Here is an 18,185-nt window from a genome sequence, read left to right as displayed (position 1 = left end):
GACATTCACTCAGTCTACACAAAGCACATGGAAGCCTTGTCAATGCAAGTCATATTTTACTTTAAACTTTATTAACAAAATTGTTAGTGTTTATGATTGTATAAACATTCAAATTTGAACCAGGTAGTCCCCTAAATACACATTAAGAAAATAAAATCAAGTGCATAAAATAAACGGTTTCAGGTAGTGTAACTTTGATTAACAGATATCCCAAAAGCACATCACCAGATAAAACCCAAAGACACTGGATACTTTGGTAGCAAAAGGTGTTCAAGGCAAATAGTAAGGATTATAGGATTAGCTCTGTGGACCCATAATAAAACCTATTGAACACAAATCTGGGAATGTTTTCTACCAATTTTGTTATGCCCATGAGACTGACTAATTGTATATTGTAAACCATGTAGTTTGGGTCATGGATGCTGATTGGCTGAAACAGCATTTCAACCATGTGTATATCAGACTACACCACTGGTATGACATAAATATAAATGTTTACCATTCTATTTATGTTGATAACCTGTTTATAATCAATACAAGGTACCTATGGGTGTGGTATATGGACTGTATCCAGGAGGACATTTTCCAAGAGAAGCAGTTTGTTACCCTACTTTAAGGCATGTCGCATCACCTAGCCTAAAATATAAATCATTTACAAAGAGGAAGACATGAGTTAAAGTATTGTTCCCAGAACATATACTGAGCCTCCCACTAATTCCTTTGCAGATTTGAGGTGCTGCAGGCTTCCTGATTAACTTTCAGCAGGAGCCAAACTCTTCAATCCACTTCTCATACTTCTCCAGGTCGGAAGCTGATACAGACTTAGACACTTTCTTCAGAGAAGACTCAAAGTCCTCCATGGTGGTGGGCATGTGCATCTCGTCTCGGGAGATGTTACGGATCTCCTCTGGCGTCAGCCCCTCGATCCTTCGCCGCATGGCCATCAGAGGCGTCCCTACAGACGTCATGGAGAAAGGGTTCACTCAAGGCAATGGAATACAAATAACATGGAGTGGTTCTTTATTTCCTTATTTGAGAGGCATCTCGTTTTCAAATCAGTGATAGTCTTCGCTGAGGTATTGGAACTAGCATACTTGACCAATCTAGTGTTTATTTGTGACTGGTTCTATTTGTTAAAGAAAAAACGAACCTAAACCTGAAAAAGTAAAGGCCTTACCTGCACACGTTGGTGATGTCTGCTCCTGAGTAGCCCTCCATCTGCTCTGCTATCTTGGCCATGTCCACATCATTGGCCAGCTCCAGCTCCTTTAGGTTTATCTTCAGCAGCTCCACTCTGCCCTTGGCTGCAGAGAAAACAAGCAAAACATCACGTACGCCATTGTGAATGAATTTATACAGTGCATTCGGAAAGTATTCAGACCCTTTTCACACATTTTGTTACGTTACAGCCTTATTCTAAAATGGATTAAATAAAAAATGTTCCTCATCAATGTAAAACAATACCCTATAATGAAAAAGCGAAAAACAGGTTTAGAAATGTTTACAAATTTATAGAACAAATGTACTTATTTACATAAGTTTTCAGACTCGAAATTGAGCTCAGGTGCATCCTGTTTCCATTGTTCATCCTTTAACTCAGTACTTTGTTGAAGCACCTTTGGCAGTGATTACAGCCTCGAGTCTTCTTGGGTATGACGTTACAAGCTTGGCACACCTGTATTTGGGGAGTTTCTCCCATTCTTCTCTGCAGATCCTCTCAAGCTCTGTCAGGTTGGATGGGGAGCGTCGCTGCACAGCTATTTTCAGGTCTCTCCGGAGATGTTTGAGCGGGTTCAAGTCCGGGTTCTGGCTGGGCCCCAAGGACATTCAGCGACTTGTCCCGAAGCCACTCCTACGTTGTCTTGGCTGTGTGCTTACGGTTGTTGTCTTGTTGGAAGGTGAACCTTCACCCCAGTCTGAGGTCTTGAGCATGTTTTCATCAAGGATCTCTTTGTACTTTGCTTCGATCCTGACTAGTCTCCCAGTCCCTGCTGCTGAAAAACATCCCCACAGCATGATGCTGCCACCATCATGCTTCACCATATGGATGGTGCCAGGCTTCCTCACGATGTGACGCTTGTCATTCAGGCCAAGAGTTCAATATTGGTTTCATCAGACCAGAGAATCTTGTTTCTCATGGTCTGAGTCTTTTAGGTGCCTTTTGGCAAATTCCAAGCGGGCTGTCATGTGCATTTTACTCAGCAGTGGCTTCCGTCTGGCCACTCTACCATAAAGGCCTGATTGGTGGAGTGCTGCAGACATGGTTGTCCTTCTGGAAGGTTCTCCCATCTCCACAGAGGAACTCTGAAGCTCTGTCAGAGTGACCATTGGGTTTTTGGCAACCTCCCTGACCAAGGCCCTTCTCCCCCGATTGCTTAGTTTGGCCGGGCAGCCAGCTCTAGGAAGAGTCTTGATGGTTCCAAACTTCTTCCATTTAAGAATGATGGAGGCAACTGTGTTCTTTTAGGACCTTCAATGCAAAAAAAAAAATTGGTACTCTTCCCCAGATCTGTGCCTCGAAACACTCCTGTCTCGGCGCTCTACGGACAATTTGTTGGCTCTGCCATGCATGCACTGTCAACTGTGGGACCTTATATAGACAGGTGTGTGATTTCCAAATCATGTCCAATCAATAAAATGTACCACAGGTGGACTCAAATCAAGTTGTAGAAACATCTCAAGGATGATCAATGGAAACAAGATGCACCTGAGCTCAATTTCGAGTCTCATAGCAAAGGGTCCGAATACTCATGTAAATAAAGTATTTTTGTTTTTAAAATGTGCAAAAAATTCTAAAACATGTTTTCGCTTTGTTATTTTGGGGTATTGTGTGTAGATTGCTGAGTTTTTAATTTTATATAATCAATTTTAGAATTAAGGCTGTAATGTAACAAAATGTGGATAAAGTCAAGGGGCCTGAAAACTTCCCGAAAGCACTGTGTGTGTGTGTATATGTATATACTTTTAGATTTTAGATGTTTAACTGTATGTTTCAGGAAAGCAGTGTCAAGTGTAAATTATCATAGTCCAGACTCTGACACGTGATAGTCCGGTGTCCCATTGTGACATAGCTATGTGGCTCTGAGACAACCATCCAAAGGGGAACGCACAGCCCGAACGTGCACCGCCCTACGATTCCCAACCAATGTGGTTTCGGTAAGCGTCCTCTATTCATTTGAATGTGTTGACAGTTGGATAAATTGCTTGAGAATTCAAAAAGTATGAAAGCCAACAGACAAATATTCTAGAATACTGCTGTCCATATGCCTACATGTTTTGGACTACGATAGACGAGTAGTGTTTGTGGACCTGAAGGCAGAGGGATGTAGATTCTTTTCTCCAGACGTCGCCTCAGAGCCTCATCGATGTCCCAGGGGAAGTTAGTGGCTGCCAGCACCATCACCATCTTAGAGGGATCCTCATTCTCTGATGCTCCTCCCACACCTAAACAACAGCATAATATCCTAGGAACAATAGCATCAAAAACTATAGCAAAATTCGATCCCTGCTATGTATTTAGGGTACAATAATTTATTGGGCAAGAAACATTTTTATAGACATAAATTGTGCATGTAATTAATTTGGCCTTCTATACGCAGAGTAGCTGCTGTTTGTGTACCATCCATCTGGACCAGCAGCTCTGCCTTCACCCGTCGGCTAGCCTCATGTTCCTCTGACGTTCCTCTGCGGCTGCACATGGAGTCAACCTCATCGATGAATATGGTGGTGGGAGCATAGAACCGGGCCTGTCCAGAGGAGAAAAGAAACACTGACTAGAGCCACAACACCTCAAAAACACCACCCTTTCACATCATGTAATATGATACCACCAGTTTTTCTTCTAGGAAAAAAATATTCCGCCTGGGCAGGGAAGCTGACGAGGATCTTACCATTTCAAATAGAAGGCGGACCAGTTTTTCAGACTCCCCTCTGTACTTGGAAGTGAGAGTAGAAGATGAAACATTGAAGAATGTGGTTCTGCACTCTGTCGCAACGGCTTTGGCCAGAAGAGTCTTTCCTGTGCCTGGAGGACCCACCATCAGCACACCCTAGGAAAATATTACACATGGATACACCACATATTAGCAAAGCTTCGTATCAACTCTTCCAATCAAAATAACGTATTAATCAAGTGGGCCTTGGGCTTCCATGTATACCTTCCATGGTCTTCGTATGCCTTTGAAAAACTCTGGCATCCACATGGGTAGCACAACAGCTTCTTTTAAAAGCTTTTTTGCTTCTTCCAAATCTGCAATATCATCCCTACAGGCATTAAACAAACAAGTATTTCCTGTTAGACAATCCTTACAAAGAGAAACATTTTGTATGTTTTTAGAATTATCCTGTTCAGGACAGTTAATAAATCATAGCCAGTCACACACACCATTTAACATTGGGGTTCTGTGATATGATGTCTCTCTCCAGGGCCTCAATAAGGTCTTTGTCATATCCTTGCCCATCAAACTTCTTCACATCTTTCTCTTTCTCGGAAACTTCCCATTTGTTCTGCAAAACAAACATACAGGATTATTTGTCAGCCTTGAGGGGGCTCAATGCAGAGGTTTTTTCTAAGCCAGGAACCAGGTGATGATTTTAGGTAACAAGTAGAGTGAAGAATTTTTGGTCTACAGTGCAAATAGTTTTCAAGTTAAGATAGGGTAATGCCAACAAAGCATTTTCCCTGTGCATGTTCCTGGGACAGTAATACAATAAAAAAATATATATTTTAAATTGTAAACCTAAGAAAATCTAGGAGGATTAAATCTGTATTATGTGAAAGGAGGGTGTAACAAAGGACCTTCCAGTCCATATTTTAATCCTTGATGGTACTTTGTTCACCTTGTCGTCTTTTGGTGTGGCTAGGGCCTCTTTCTTTTCCTTGCCCTTCAAAGGTTTGGCTCTGTCACCATTGGGCCCGCGTGGTGACTGGCGATGCGGAGCCCTCACACCAGCCACATACAGGCGGTTGTTGTGAGGTTTGCTCTCTTTGTAGGGAACCGGGGGCCCCCTAACCGGAAGAGGAGAGGATCTTTGAGGAAAGAAGGGAATACTACGTCGATCAGCCTAAGCAAATCAAATAACATTTTATTGGTTACGTAGATATACAATACATGACCAAATCCATATTAATGCCCATGATTTTGGAATGAGATGTTCGACAAGCAGGTGTCCACATACACTACATGATCAAAGGTATGTACATGATGTATAGAAAAGGTGTGCACAGCAGTAGTTATATAGGATGAGCCTCGACTAGAATTCAGTATATACATACGAAGTGGGTAAAACAGTATGTAAACAATATTGAAGTGACCAGTGTTCAATGACTATGTACATAGGGCAGTAGTCTCTATTGTGCAGATTTAAGTACCGGGTGGCACTCCAAATAATACATTCATGTTCAGCTATTTTGTAGGCCAAAACTAAAAGGTAACATTTAGCGCCGCAAGAAAGAGAGCAGGCTACTTACTATCAGGTACTCTGAGCAATAATCCCACTCATTAATTATTTTATTCAGACAAACAGCTTACTAACCAAACCAGATACGAATGTAAAGACCTGAAAACAACTTAAATATATTTTCCCAGTAAAGTGCAATATCCACTTATGAAAGGAGTCCATACAGTACCTGCATTCTACTTGTACAGGCCATATGTCACGAATAATATCTTTATTACTTGGTGGTTTAGATGGGGTGGTCTCCAGTTTAAAATGTTCTAGAGTTGTCATTATTTCTTCAACCTGTTTGTTTTCTTCCTTTATCTCTTGCCATACCTGTAAGAGATGTCAAGAGCAAGGGTCGAAGTGACATTTGCAGACATTGTCTGACCAAAACTCGGTTTAAATTAAACTTAGTTTTGAAAGTGAAACGTCTTATATTTTACCTTTTGCCATCTTTGTTGGAAGCTTTTATCCCGTAATGTAAAAAGGTGTTTCTTAATTTGTTCAAGTACTCCCTGATAGCAAACAATAGCAGAACTGTAGTTCCCAAGTAAGGCGTACTCTCGAGCAAGTTTCACGTTTTCACTGATCTCATGCAGACTCATTCTAGGGGATGAAGAACATTAGTTGTTAGTACAGTTCTCTCCAGAAGGGATGACAACAGAATCTCTGTAAAACAAAACATCAACGGACATAAGGATGTGCCAGCTCTGAATGTTAGCTTACTTAACATAACTTGGCTAGCTGGCTAACTAACTCAGCTAACTAACACGTTTCAGATGAACGAGCAAACAGCACCGCGATTTAGAAAAACTATACCAGTAATACAACTGGCAAAAGTATTTGTCACAACGTTACTGGCACATAAAAATACAACTTCAAACTAGCTACCAAACTTATTTAGCATGCTAGTTAGCTCTAGTGCTAACGTTAACTAGCTAGACCCACCTGTTGCATTGTTGATGGGAAAGAAAAATACGACATAAAAAGTGTAGAACCGCACCCACGGACTGAAACACAAATTGATCCCCAAGGGTTTGAAAATGGCTAAAATATATAGAATACTGGTAGCTATATAAATATAGTTTATTTTCGTCTGACAAGAGAGCTACAACAACCACACCAAAGCCGCCTCTGTTTGAAGCTGTCAACGCGTCATATCCTGAACTGAATTCAGAACAATAGCGGCAGCAGTACCACTACTGTTGTCACTCTTTCATGTACCAAAAGCGTTAATAATATTGCTGTAAATTGTATTTCATGGGCTTTGACCCTCTTCACCAGACTCCACATTTGGGTGAAGATACTGGCATTGTTGATTTGTATAGCTAGTAGAGCCAGCCTGTATATTGGATAGTTCCAGGGGTGTCAGGTGTGAAAGGGACAATAAAATGGAATTCGTGGAAGTGCTTTACATTGTTTATTAATCACTCCCGTTCCCTGCACCCAACCTCCCCAAAAAACATTTACACTATAATCGAATTATGTAATCAAAACCAGTGCAGCAATGTCAGTGCTCCTATTCCATAATTACATTCATAGCTATCCAAAACACATAAAAGGCTAAATGATGGGATGGAGTGGAGACCCATCCATCCACCATGAGCTACTAAAGAGTGCCCGTTCATAATCCAGTTTCCCATTACAACAGTGTCAGTCCTTCAATAACAGGTCAGCCGTGTCAGTGAGCTCATACACAGCGTAGCCTAGTGCTTTGGTTGAGAGACTGAATGAAAGAAGTGATGAAAGCAGATGAAGTGGAAGTGAATGAAAGATAATAACATTTACTGTACATAGCATAACAGAGCCTGTCGGCCCCAACTGTTTTTGTGTGTGTATTATTACAATAGGTACCTTTCAGATTTTCCTTGGTGCTGAAAGGCCACATTAAACAAAATAAACACTGTGGAATGACCGTTACCAAAAATTACTGAGGAAAGAGATTTGAGGGGAATAATGAAGAGGGCCTGCCCTAATGAATATCAACTAACCAACAGAATAGAGAAAATATTTACAACAATTTATAAATACATTTGATGTATAAATTCAAAAAATACACACAATCCTAGTTCAATCAACTCAGGCTAGTCTAGTTTGAAATGGTAGTCCCATATACAGTATTTGGTGAAAGAGCAGAAGATCAAAGGCACAGGAATTAATAATTCAAGAGTTACTTATCCCTGCAAATCCTACCAGTTATATCACTAATACAGTATATCCCCATTGCAAGACCTTACAATATAAATTAGGAACATTTCCAATAAAAACATGTTCCAACAAAAAAAATCTCATACTTATATCAACTAGCATCACCAGTTTATAATATCTTGAATAAATTAAGGCTTAAAACAGGGTTTGTAATTCTTCGAAGAACCCAGATATTTTCTTTCAATTAATTTAAGTCTGTTCAGAGTCAACACATATGAACCTTACCATATACAACCCCATGAATACACTTGTAGTGTGAAAAGACTAAACCCTCCTCTTGTAGACTGTAGTGTAGTTATATGTACCGTGTATCTGCTTGTATGGTACAATTATATCTGTTCCTAATTGTTCTGCCCCACAGAATATGCCACTGAATACACACACACACATCCTGACCCGCTCTCTGACAAACCAGAAACCTGTTTCCCAGACCTATTATGTGCAAACAGTCCAGCAGAACAAACATGTTCTTAAACGATACTACACATAGACCAAATCACGGCCCTGTGCCCTGCTGCTCTCTTCCTGGTCTCCCTCCTCCTGTGTCAGGGCCTCAGAGTCTGCCTCGTCCCCATCAAAACCCTCCTCATACTCTATGCCAATGGGCTTGGGACAGCTGTAGGGGTGTCCGTTGTCATCGAAGAAGCGTCGGAAAGTGAACTCGTAGAAGGCGTGCTCGGGGTGCTTGCCGTTCCTGAACCACCCATTGAGGGTGTCGTTGTGGTTGCCCTCACCTTCGTTGTTGCTGCTCCACAGCTTGTCTGGATCCACCGGGTCAAAGTTGGAGGTGTCTGTGCAGTGAGCGATGGTGGGGATGTAGGGGGCCGGCTGCATTTGTCGCAGGTCGTTGGAGAAGTCGATGGTCTTGAAGAAGGGCTGCACCTTGATCTCGTCGGCACCGTTCTTGCCGAGGCGGTCCTCGGGGCCACGGCATAGTTTAATGATAAGGTCTGATGCCTCTGGGCTCAGCTTTGCTTGAGGGGGGATGTGCAGGGTGGTCTGCCAGTTTATCACCTGGGTAGAATAACGAACCAGAGCTTTAAACATAGAGCGGAGGACAACAGCACTTAACAAACCAGGCCAACAACAGTTTATAACTGGTTGATTTACCTTGAGCTGGGTTTCCAGGGGTGTAGTTGCTAAGAAAGGAGGTTGCCCAACCACCATTTCATACAGAATGACACCAACACTCCACCAATCACAAAGTTGGGTGTATCCTTGAACAGTGAGGTAACAGTCACATGTTAGACACAATAACATGATGCACAAGAGACAAATAATAACCTTTCAAAATTCCACTCCTGCACTGGTCATTCAAACATCACCGATAATATTTTCAACTTCAGAGCGGATTCAAATATTCCCTTTCACAGTCTTACCCGTCCTTAGCAGCACCTCTGGAGCGATGTAGTTAGGTGTCCCCACCAGGGAGTGAGCCAGGCAGCGCTGGTGTTGCCTCGCCTTCCTCCTCTCCAGGGGCTTGAGCCGGTCTGCACAGCGACAGTTAGATGGGTCCTGCTCCCATTCCTTACTGAAGTCCATGCTGTCCTGCCGAACATGGTCTCCTGCAGAAAGACACGACACAAAGATTTGCCTGGCTTTACTGACAATGAAAAGGGGGAGAACAGTGTTACCCTAAATGGAATCATACAGTGTTACCCTGGATGGAAGCCGCAACAAGCGTCATAAAACATGGATCATACTAACCACTCTGGTAGTACTTCGAGTCATGTGTCCAGCGGAAGCCGGTGCAGAGGCCAAAGTCAGTGAGCTTGATATGTCCGTCCCGGTCTATGAGGATGTTGTCTGGCTTGATGTCGCGGTGGATGAAGCCCATCCTGTGCACGCTCTCCACGGCGCAGGTGAGCTCAGCGATGTAGAACTGAGCCAACTCCTCTTTGAAGAGGCCCAGGCGGATCAGCAGACTCATCATGTCTCCCCCAGGAATGTAGTCCATCACAAAGTACAGGTTGTCCTTGTCCTGGAAGGAGTAATAGAGCCGCACCACCCACTCATTATCAGCCTCAGCCAGGATGTCTCTCTCTGCTTTGACGTGGGCCACCTGGTTCCTGAGGAGAACGTCCTTCTTGCGCAGCGTCTTCATGGCGTACAGGGCTCCAGTGTCCTCCTTCCGGGCTAGACACACCTCTCCAAAGGCACCGATGCCCAGGGTCTTGATCCTCTTAAACATGGACTTGTCCATCTTGGCCCGCTTCAGTCGGATGTAGTTGGACTCTTTCTGAGACAGCATCATGCGCATCTGCTCCTGGGCATCCCCTGACAACTTGACCTAAATTGCAAAATATGACAATTTACATTCAGGCCCTTAAGAGAACCACAGAACATGAATTAGACACAAAATAAGACAACCACAGATGTATTAGCAAAGCAATGGATTTAACCTGGCAGAATGCTGGCCCAGGTCAAGGAACACAAAATAGTAAGCATTAAAACACATTAGAAAGGTAAGAGATAAAAAACAACCAAAGAGATACAGCAGACGTTCTCAATAAGGCTGGTTGTCTTGGCAAGCATAATTTAAGCTGGACGGAGCACTAAACATGGAAAGTGGATGGGAAGGAAGGCATGCATCTCCCTAAGGAGTTGGTGTGATGCGGTCAGTCAGCAGAGGGCTTCATGCTGTTCAATTAAAGTGGCCCATCTTTCAACAGCTGCTTACTTGGTCATTGATCTGTGTGGACTATTCAGGTCACAGCATTGATAGGAGATACCTTTACCTTCTACATCAGCTGTTAGTGACAGCAGGGAGAGAAAAGGAGAGAAAGAGAGACAGCTAAGCAGAAGGGAAGAATATAACATTCAAAAGAATGAAAATATAAAACGGGAAATAAATAGTAAAGAGTCAGGAAGATTGAAAGCCAGGACTGCATGACAACATATTTGAAGAGGGTGCCAGAGTCTTAAGGTTGACTGTCATTGGACATGCCAAATCCATTACAGTGAAAATGTAGGCCTTTCAGCTAATAAATAAATACCCTGTATCCCTCCGAATTGAATAGACCAAATGTATTTAGATTATACCATTGTTTAGACCAAATTTAACTCACAGGGACATTATAAGCAGTGACTGTGTACTCTCACCCTCTGCATCTCACTCTCCAGCTGTTTCTTCCTATGGATCCTCATCTGGTGGTTCTTCAGGATGTTCTCAACGTGCTGCTCCATGAAGAACTTGAAGGCCTGGGGAGAGTAGAGAGGCACTCTGGGGTCTCCTCGCCGTTCCTCGTCTTTCTTGTTCCGGCGCACAGGCACTGGAGATGTGGTGATCTGTTTATTCTCCTTCTCTGTTCCCACAGCAGCAAAGTCTGGGCCTTCTGGCCTGTCACTAGCGGTGCTGCTACAATCCTCCTCCTCTGCAGCCTCCTCTCTCCCAGAACTGGGCTTGGGCCCTGGGTCATAGGCAGGGCAGAGTGCAACAGGCTGCTGGAGGAGGTGTTTGGGGTATGGGGGTGGAGGACCCTGGTAACTGGGCACCTCTGCTACTGGCATGGGTACCTGGGGCATGGGTGCTGGTGGTAGCGGCTCCTGGTAGGTAGTGGGAGGTGCAGGGGGCTGGTGCATCCAGGGAGGGTGTGCGGGGGCCACGGCAGTGTGTAGCTCAGGCTTCTGAACGCGCATGCTCTTCACAGGCTGCAGGATGGGGGCCTGGGTGATGGCTGTCACTGTGGTGGCAGAGGGCTGGGAGCTGGCCGGGTGGCCCTGCCTGTTGCTCATCTGGTGGTTGTTGAAGGAGCTGGATCGGACAGGGATGCTGTGCTGCTGCCATGAGGGGGACACGTCCTGGTTACTACTACCTGGGGAGGACTGAGGATGGCCAGGGGGGGCTTGGGACCAGGACTGAGGCACGCCCATGTTGTACAAGTCAAGGTTGTGACTGTTCCGGTTAGGCACCATCATGGACTGGGGGAGGTTACCACCGTTGATGTAGGATGGGGAGGAGGCAGGACCTCCGGCCTGCATCTGTTGAGCGGTTGGGCTTTGTCTGTTGCTCTGATTCACTGGGTAAGGGGGAGGGGGTTGTCTGCTGCCACCACTCTGGTGTCCCATGTAGTCTGGCTGAGGGGAGCCGTTCTGAGACCAGCTGGAGGGGAAGCTGAACTTGTTACCCCCAGAGCTCTGCATGATGATGGGCTGACGGCCCATGGGCACTGGGCTGATGCCCCTCTGGTTCTGGGGGGCTGAGTAGCCTTCAGGCCAGGCCCCTTGGGGAACAGGAGAGATGCGGGGCACGAGGTAATCCATGTTGCCAGAGAAGCGCTTAGTGGAGAGGTTACTGTCCCAGGAAGGTGGGGGCGGGGTTGCACCTCTGTTTGGGGGAGGGGTGACACTGCGCACCTGAGGGGGTAGGGGAGGGTTGACCCGTTGGTTGTTGCCAGGGTGACCCTGTGGGAAAGCTGTGGGTGGGCCTCGTCCTGCCAGGTCACCCTGGGGTCCAGGGCTGTCTGAATGGTAAATCATCCCCTCCACCATCATGGGGCCATGTCTCTGAACCAGAGACTCCTTGGAACCCTTCCAGCTCTGCCTCCTCAGCACAGGCTGCTGAATGTGAGATGAACCTGCAATGATGGGAAGAAAAACTACAGTTCATGGCAGCATATAAAAATGAATAATTATGTTTGCGATAGACATTACTGAAATATGAAAGAAAGCAAACCATTGCCTTGTACAACATTCTCATTTGAAACACACTCCCTTCCCCCAAACCAGAGTTGTTCAACAGAATCTTGTTCCCTCATTGACAATTGATTGTATCTCCAGAGATAAATAGTATAGCCAAGTCCTAGATCCTGGAACAATGGTAGCCAGGTTTCCGTGAACAACCCTGGGTAAAGGAGTGGTTTGGTCCCAGAGGACAGACACCTACCGGGGGCTTTCATGCCTGCATTGACGGGGCGGGCGGCGGCAGCCACCATCTGCTCCCTCACAGGATCCTGGTAGCTCATCTTACTAATGTACTCTATGGCTGCCTCCACACTGCGACTGTTGGTTTGCTTCAGAGCACGGATCACCATTTCCTGCACACAATACATTTACTAGCCATTAATACCTGAAATAAAAAGGTTTCTCAAGGCGCTATTAGACAAACATATCAGGTTTACAGGAACTACTTACCCACAACTCTCAAATACAATGGAATATATATATATATATTTATTTTTTTAAGAACCAGACATATCCTTAGCTTTTTGACATACTTGGTTTCATTGATCTCTGCCTCAGGGCTGAATATGAAATGTATTTGTCACATGCGCCGAATACAACAGGTACAGTGAACCGTACAGTGAATGTCTTACTTACAACAATGCTTTAAGAAAAAGAAAAAAACATGTTGAGTAAAAAATAGAAGAAAAAAATATATAATAATTAAACAGCAGCAGTAAAACAACAAATGAGGCTATATACAGGGGGTACTGGTACAGAGTCAATGTGCGGGGGCACTGGTTAGTCGAGGTAATATGTACATGTAGGTAGAGTTAAAGTGACTAAAGGTCACAGACAATCATGACACCCTGAGCATGCAGCTAAAGCTGGTCATTCCACATTGCATAGCTTTCATATTTCACATCAGTCTCCTGTCATCCACCAACAAAGGGAAAACATTCTGCAATAATTACATTATGCATTTTGTGCAATAGCTTGAATAATTCAGAGTTGTTCATGGTATAAAGTGTTTCCCCTAAGATGTTTTTTTCTGGCGGTGGCAAAGTTAGCATAGTGTGTGKGGGGGGGGGGGGGGGGGGGGRTTGTGGTAATGGACATTGGCATTAACCCCTGGCAAATATTTTTGAGTCCCTCTTGCTCAAAATGTTGCTGTTTTAAATCTAATTTCATGAAATTCTACATATTTTGCCATGGCTTATGCTGTGTTCTTATGCTATCTGAGTGACTCAAACATAAAATCAATGGGGGCCCCATGCCAAGACATTTTTGGAATTTTACATTCTCCCTGACTGTCTAGTTTTTATTTTGGTGAATGTTAGTTCTCAAAGATTATCTTAATTTTTTTTATATATACATATATCTCCATTATCTTTTCTGCATACTTTATATCTAGTTTTAGTCTTTAAGTTTACACTGAAAGCGTTGCACCATCCGAATAAAACATATTTAAAAAGATTCTAAAATATAATAATTTGTTAGAATGGTGGCGACGATTTGAACGAATATAGGGGAAACACTGGTATAAATCAGATTACTCGACAACTGTCAGTATGGACGTTGCTTGACTGATTTTAAACATCTGATTTATTTGAGTTATATTCATAAAAATGAAAATAACTTAATTTACTACACAGTACTAATGTGCTACCTAGCTGAAGTACTGTTTCCACTTTTACATTCTTCCTCCTTACCTCCTCAAAACCAGCAGACAGCAGCTCCAGCAGCATCTGTTTGTTAACCTCTGCAGTCCTTCCAGAAGAGCTGGGCTCATTGGCAAAAGGCATCAGGGACTTGCGAATCTCCTGCAAGGCCTTGTGGTATGGGTTTTTGGGGTTGCTGCAGCGCCCTTGCTGCCTGGGATCTTCAGGCATCACCTTTCCAGCGCCCCCCATGTCCACCTTAGGGAGGTCAGAAGGACGGGAAAGGTTACGGAGACTCTCCCGAATTTCCTGCAGCATCTGGTGGCTGTTGCCACTGTAGTTGCTGGCGGGGAAAGTCTTGGGTCGCATCTGTCGATATCCTTCGGGTTTCTCCCCTCTCTTCATGTAAGAACATGTAGGTTGGCAGCCAAAGGAGAGAACAGGATAGAAGCACACAGCAGTGTCACTGCGAGGTTATCTGGGGCAAAGAGATGGTTCAAGACGAATTACTTTACATCTGCATCCTGCTGAGTACCTGGGGATGACAAAACATAAACATGGTGCAGCTAGCTAATAGTAATGAATGCAACCTCTCAGCAGATACTGAAGCAGTGAAATGACCCTACAGATTTAGTCAATTAATATATTCAGACAATTCATTATGGAAGATAAGTGTAATAGTTTACTTTTGTAGTTTTAAGTTACAACCTTATTAATGGAACTAACGTTTACTTGCAAACGTGACCATGAAAACGAATGGTGTTGGTGGCTAACTTAGCTAGCTTACAATAGTTAACTAACGTTAGCAACCAAAGATGGTTAAACCTGTATCTATAAACGTTACTGACTGTAGAATGTTATGTAAGTAGATTCGTTTTACAACCAGCTAATTTACAAAGCAAAAACTTATCGAAGAATACAATTCAATGTTTTATCTAGTTAACGCTGAAAAGTAACTAGCACCTGACTCAATTTCAGTTAAATAGCTAGCTAGCCAGACAACCAGCCGGCTAACGTTAGCTAAACCAGACAGCAAAGCCCGACCACAGATATAACAAGGCCCGGCTACTGCGGGTTGTCTTCACCGTCGGCGTCGCAAAACAACCACTAGCCATCCAAGTTAGCTATAACTAGCAGGTTGTTGTCAATGAACTTACCGGCAGCAGTGTTATTCTCCTAATCAGATCTCCAGATTTCAAATCAACTAGAAAGTGCGATCAACTATGAGTACATCTACTGATTTAGACGTTTGAAAGTAATTTAAAGTAACTTTAATGCTACTCCGTGTTAGTCCCAACTGTGGCTTGAATATTCCTGTGATGTCTGACAGAGACAAGTTTCCCGGATGTGCTGGTTCACTGCCTTGTTCCCCCCCCCCACATCATCCCTTGTGATAGCGCCCCCCCTCCAAGTACAACATAAACAAAATGGATTCTATAAATAATCTCTCATAAGACTTAAAATGTGGTCCATATAATGGTTCTTTGTCATACTGTATATCTTGTCTGTTATGAAAAGTGACACATAATTGGATAAGTGAGAACACATTTTTATGCAGAGTTTTTATTTCAAAACACCGGAGTTAAATGACATGAACACAACCAATATGACTTACCCACAAATCAAGCACAATTTCCTGTACAAAAGTAATATTTCAGTGGTAATAAAAGACCTCTGTATGCTTACAATTTCTTCAACCTCCTTCAGGACTATCAAAAACAATTTCACCCGATTGAGGTTATCTAATCCTCAGAAGCGAGACCTTTTACTGAAAACAGATTTTAACAAACAGTTAAAGGTAAATAAAGTCCAGCCAGCATGTCTATTAATGTTAATAGCAAAACAGCTTTCTAAATTGGGACCCGTCTGTTAACATAAATAGCCTCTCCGTCCGTTCCACACACCAAGCATTGTCCCAGCACATCCAGACTGTTCACAGACAGGGTCTGACTGGGCAGCATGTGAGTTGTCTCAAGGCGTCCCTTACTTGAGTCTCCAGTGAGCCAGGAACTGATGAGGGACTGGTTCCCACCTGCTGGGGCTATTGCGCTGCGCGAAACTATGCTCGTGTTCCGTCCACCTGGTGAACAGAAAAAGTACAATTTGGATTATGAATGATTGGTGTTACAGTAATGTTATCCTGCCAAATAAACAGGTTGATATATCAAATACTTCCATTTGGCAATAAACACAACCATCCTGCTCTGTGAGCCTTTAAAAAAATCTTTCTGATGACTTGCCTTGTAAGAAGGATGGTGTGTCTGAATTTGAGGAAGTCTCCCAATGCAACAGTGATCCATCCTCTGAGCATGAGAACAGGTGGTCTGGGTTTGATGGATGAAAATGGACCTCCCACACTGTGAGCACAAAAAAACTGTTAACCTGTGAACCAAAGATAGATTTGCTGTTTTAGTAAATAAATCACTTCCATAAATATCTTACTTTCAGCAGAGTGTGCCTCCATAAGTGAAAAGGGCATGTTGCCTTGTCTCACATCCCAGATACAGAGCATGCCATCCTGCCCCCCTGTGGCCACAATGTGTTGTTGGTTGGGGTGCCTGTCCACACAATGCAGTGGGACTCTGTCCCCAGTTCTTGCAGGCAAAACAAAAAACATAAAAGGACATTACACAACAAACTTGTAGGACCAGAAAAACTGATTTACATTAGCTCTTCAAATATTTAAACAGCTTACAGTGAAAGAATCTGCGATGGTTCATTGCCCTGCTGCCTGAAGTCCCATATTTTGAGCTGGCCAATTGAATTGACAGTAAGGATCTCCGTAGTCCTTAGGAAAGTCACATCATGGATTGTGCTACTATCAGCATTTTCTGACAATTAAGGAAAAATAGTATGTCAGTATTATCTTGGCTAAAGGGTGGGATTTTATTTGAAGTTCCAGATTACTTTTGGAAATTAGCATGTAGGCCATTGCAAGTTCAAAATGCAACCTTGATGAAAACAATGTCCACTGCCCGGGGAGAATACAATTATCTATGAGGTATTGTTACTAAAGTATTGTTTCATTCTCAGACCTATGGTGCGCAGCACTCCTTCCTGGTCCGCTCTGAAGAGGATGATCCTTCCATCTTCCCCGACCGTGACAATCTCAGGGCTGTTACACACAATTCCAGTACATGGAGCGTTGTCGCAGGGATAATGATGTGCTCTTTCCCACAATTGAGAAACAGACAATGTCTGTTGAGAAGAGAATACAGGTGCTATTGAACACAAGGTCCTCCACAAGCTACCTTGACATTTGTAATTGTGTATCCATGATTGTTGGTGTATCTTCATTATGATGATGTCTTGTGAAATAACATCCATACCTGGCTGTTGTGGTGATGCCGAAAGATGATCACTGCTCCAGTCGATGATGCTGTTACTATTCTGTCTTGATCCAGAAACTAAAAGTGTAAGATTGACATTCAATTATGGCATTATATTTTGAAAAGAAGGACCAAGTACAACAATGTCAGTCTAATATCCTAGACCTAGTTGATAAACTTACTTGAAGGTCCAGAACATCCCCATTATGTTTGTGTTCACATACTAATTGGGGGTCTCCCTCAAATTCATCGTCCAAACCGGAGATCCCATTCTCTCCGATGGACCAAATGGAAATTTTGTTGTCCTTAAAAAGAGATGTATGCAATCAGACAAAAATACATGTTCAACAGCTGATTGATGATAGCTAAGTATACTAGTTAGCTAGTAGCTAACGTTAGCTATGCATAAATTGCCCTAACGCTAGTGGCAGCACACTGGTCTTCTGTAATGTAGGTAAGTAAAGTGACATGCTTGTTATTATTGACAGAGAATAATAAAGCAAACTAACGTTATGTGTTGACAGTACCGACAGTAGCTAGTTAACATTAAAGTTAGCGGCTTGGCTAGCTAGCAAACCCACCTCGTTATCCCAAGACCCAGTAGCAAAGATGTCTGGTTGCTGTAAAGACGAAGATGAGACCGGTCTCCATCTCGTTTTACTTATTTTCTGTGACACGTACTTTGCATTGATACCCTCCATCATAATAATCTTAAACGTAGCTACTTGTACTTCTGCTTAATTCTTTTATTAAAACGAATTTTCCTGAATCCCGCCAGGTCTCATATGGTGGCCCATTAGGACAAACTCAACTAAATTAAACGTTAAACGCCTTGTAAACACGTCACCAATTCATTAAAGAGTTAAGGTCTCGCGCCCCTCTA

The 18,185-nt window shown here is 43.3% G+C and overlaps 3 protein-coding genes across 8 annotated transcripts; all 3 read right to left on the bottom strand.

The window, feature by feature from the left end:
- Positions 1-49: 49 nt before the first annotated feature.
- Positions 50-6,654, bottom strand: LOC112068176 (katanin p60 ATPase-containing subunit A1). 3 transcript variants are annotated; one of them, XR_011475121.1, is made up of 11 exons: positions 6,391-6,654; positions 5,886-6,048; positions 5,630-5,775; positions 4,840-5,029; positions 4,385-4,506; positions 4,158-4,263; positions 3,891-4,049; positions 3,620-3,746; positions 3,272-3,444; positions 1,178-1,304; positions 50-955 (listed from the first exon to the last, which is right to left on the bottom strand). XR_011475121.1 is itself a non-coding variant. In XM_024135241.2 (11 exons), exons 2-11 carry the CDS (start codon positions 6,045-6,047, stop codon positions 895-897), a joined length of 1,335 nt encoding a protein of 444 aa, XP_023991009.1. In that variant the 5' UTR covers position 6,048; positions 6,391-6,654; the 3' UTR covers positions 50-894. The 3 variants fall into 3 exon arrangements, 2 of the variants coding, with proteins under 2 accessions (XP_023991009.1, XP_023991010.1); XM_024135241.2 differs by having other exon boundaries at positions 3,310-3,444; XM_024135242.2 differs by having other exon boundaries at positions 3,310-3,444; positions 4,840-5,008.
- Positions 6,655-6,846: 192 nt separating this feature from the next.
- Positions 6,847-15,323, bottom strand: LOC112068175 (serine/threonine-protein kinase LATS1). Of its 4 annotated transcripts, none has more exons than XM_024135239.2 (8): positions 15,131-15,323; positions 14,025-14,508; positions 12,536-12,686; positions 10,753-12,227; positions 9,358-9,940; positions 9,030-9,215; positions 8,761-8,867; positions 6,847-8,664 (listed from the first exon to the last, which is right to left on the bottom strand). In XM_024135239.2, the coding sequence occupies exons 2-8, from the start codon at positions 14,376-14,378 to the stop codon at positions 8,131-8,133; spliced, it is 3,390 nt and encodes a 1,129-aa protein (XP_023991007.1). In that variant the 5' UTR covers positions 14,379-14,508; positions 15,131-15,323; the 3' UTR covers positions 6,847-8,130. The 4 variants fall into 4 exon arrangements, 3 of the variants coding, with proteins under 3 accessions (XP_023991007.1, XP_023991006.1, XP_023991008.1); XM_024135238.2 differs by having other exon boundaries at positions 14,025-14,451; XM_024135240.2 differs by having other exon boundaries at positions 14,025-14,372.
- A 183-nt stretch (positions 15,324-15,506) lies between these two features.
- On the bottom strand, positions 15,507-18,158 carry LOC112068173 (nucleoporin Nup43). Its single transcript, XM_024135235.2, has 8 exons — positions 17,884-18,158; positions 17,485-17,607; positions 17,303-17,380; positions 17,009-17,171; positions 16,669-16,804; positions 16,416-16,567; positions 16,214-16,330; positions 15,507-16,053 (listed from the first exon to the last, which is right to left on the bottom strand). Exons 1-8 carry the CDS (start codon positions 18,004-18,006, stop codon positions 15,824-15,826), a joined length of 1,122 nt encoding a protein of 373 aa, XP_023991003.1. The 5' UTR covers positions 18,007-18,158; the 3' UTR covers positions 15,507-15,823.
- Between the last annotated feature and the right edge of the window lie 27 nt (positions 18,159-18,185).

This window comes from Salvelinus sp. IW2-2015, unplaced genomic scaffold, assembly GCF_002910315.2.
Source record: "Salvelinus sp. IW2-2015 unplaced genomic scaffold, ASM291031v2 Un_scaffold211, whole genome shotgun sequence".
In the NCBI taxonomy this organism is placed as follows: Eukaryota; Metazoa; Chordata; class Actinopteri; order Salmoniformes; family Salmonidae; genus Salvelinus; species Salvelinus sp. IW2-2015.
The sequence above is the reverse complement of the archived record's forward strand: the minus strand, read 5'-3'. Positions and strand labels throughout refer to the sequence as shown.

Excerpts from the sequence above, each read along its gene's own strand:
- LOC112068176 (XM_024135241.2), bottom strand. The coding sequence starts at position 6,047 with ATGAGTCTGCATGAGATCAGTGAAAACGTGAAACTTGCTCGAGAGTAC. Across the intron at positions 5,776-5,885 it reads TCCAACAAAGATGGCAAAAG|GTATGGCAAGAGATAAAGGA; the intron begins GTAAAATATAAG and ends CATCTCTTACAG. Across the intron at positions 4,050-4,157 it reads GCATACGAAGACCATGGAAG|GGTGTGCTGATGGTGGGTCC; the intron begins GTATACATGGAA and ends ATATTTTCCTAG.
- LOC112068175 (XM_024135239.2), bottom strand. The coding sequence starts at position 14,378 with ATGAAGAGAGGGGAGAAACCCGAAGGATATCGACAGATGCGACCCAAG. Across the intron at positions 9,941-10,752 it reads TGGAGAGTGAGATGCAGAGG|GTCAAGTTGTCAGGGGATGC; the intron begins GTGAGAGTACAC and ends TTTGCAATTTAG. Across the intron at positions 8,868-9,029 it reads AGAGGTGCTGCTAAGGACGG|GATACACCCAACTTTGTGAT; the intron begins GTAAGACTGTGA and ends TCACTGTTCAAG.
- LOC112068173 (XM_024135235.2), bottom strand. The coding sequence starts at position 18,006 with ATGATGGAGGGTATCAATGCAAAGTACGTGTCACAGAAAATAAGTAAA. Across the intron at positions 17,381-17,484 it reads GGGATGTTCTGGACCTTCAA|TTTCTGGATCAAGACAGAAT; the intron begins GTAAGTTTATCA and ends TTACACTTTTAG. Across the intron at positions 17,172-17,302 it reads GGCATCACCACAACAGCCAG|ACATTGTCTGTTTCTCAATT; the intron begins GTATGGATGTTA and ends TCTTCTCAACAG.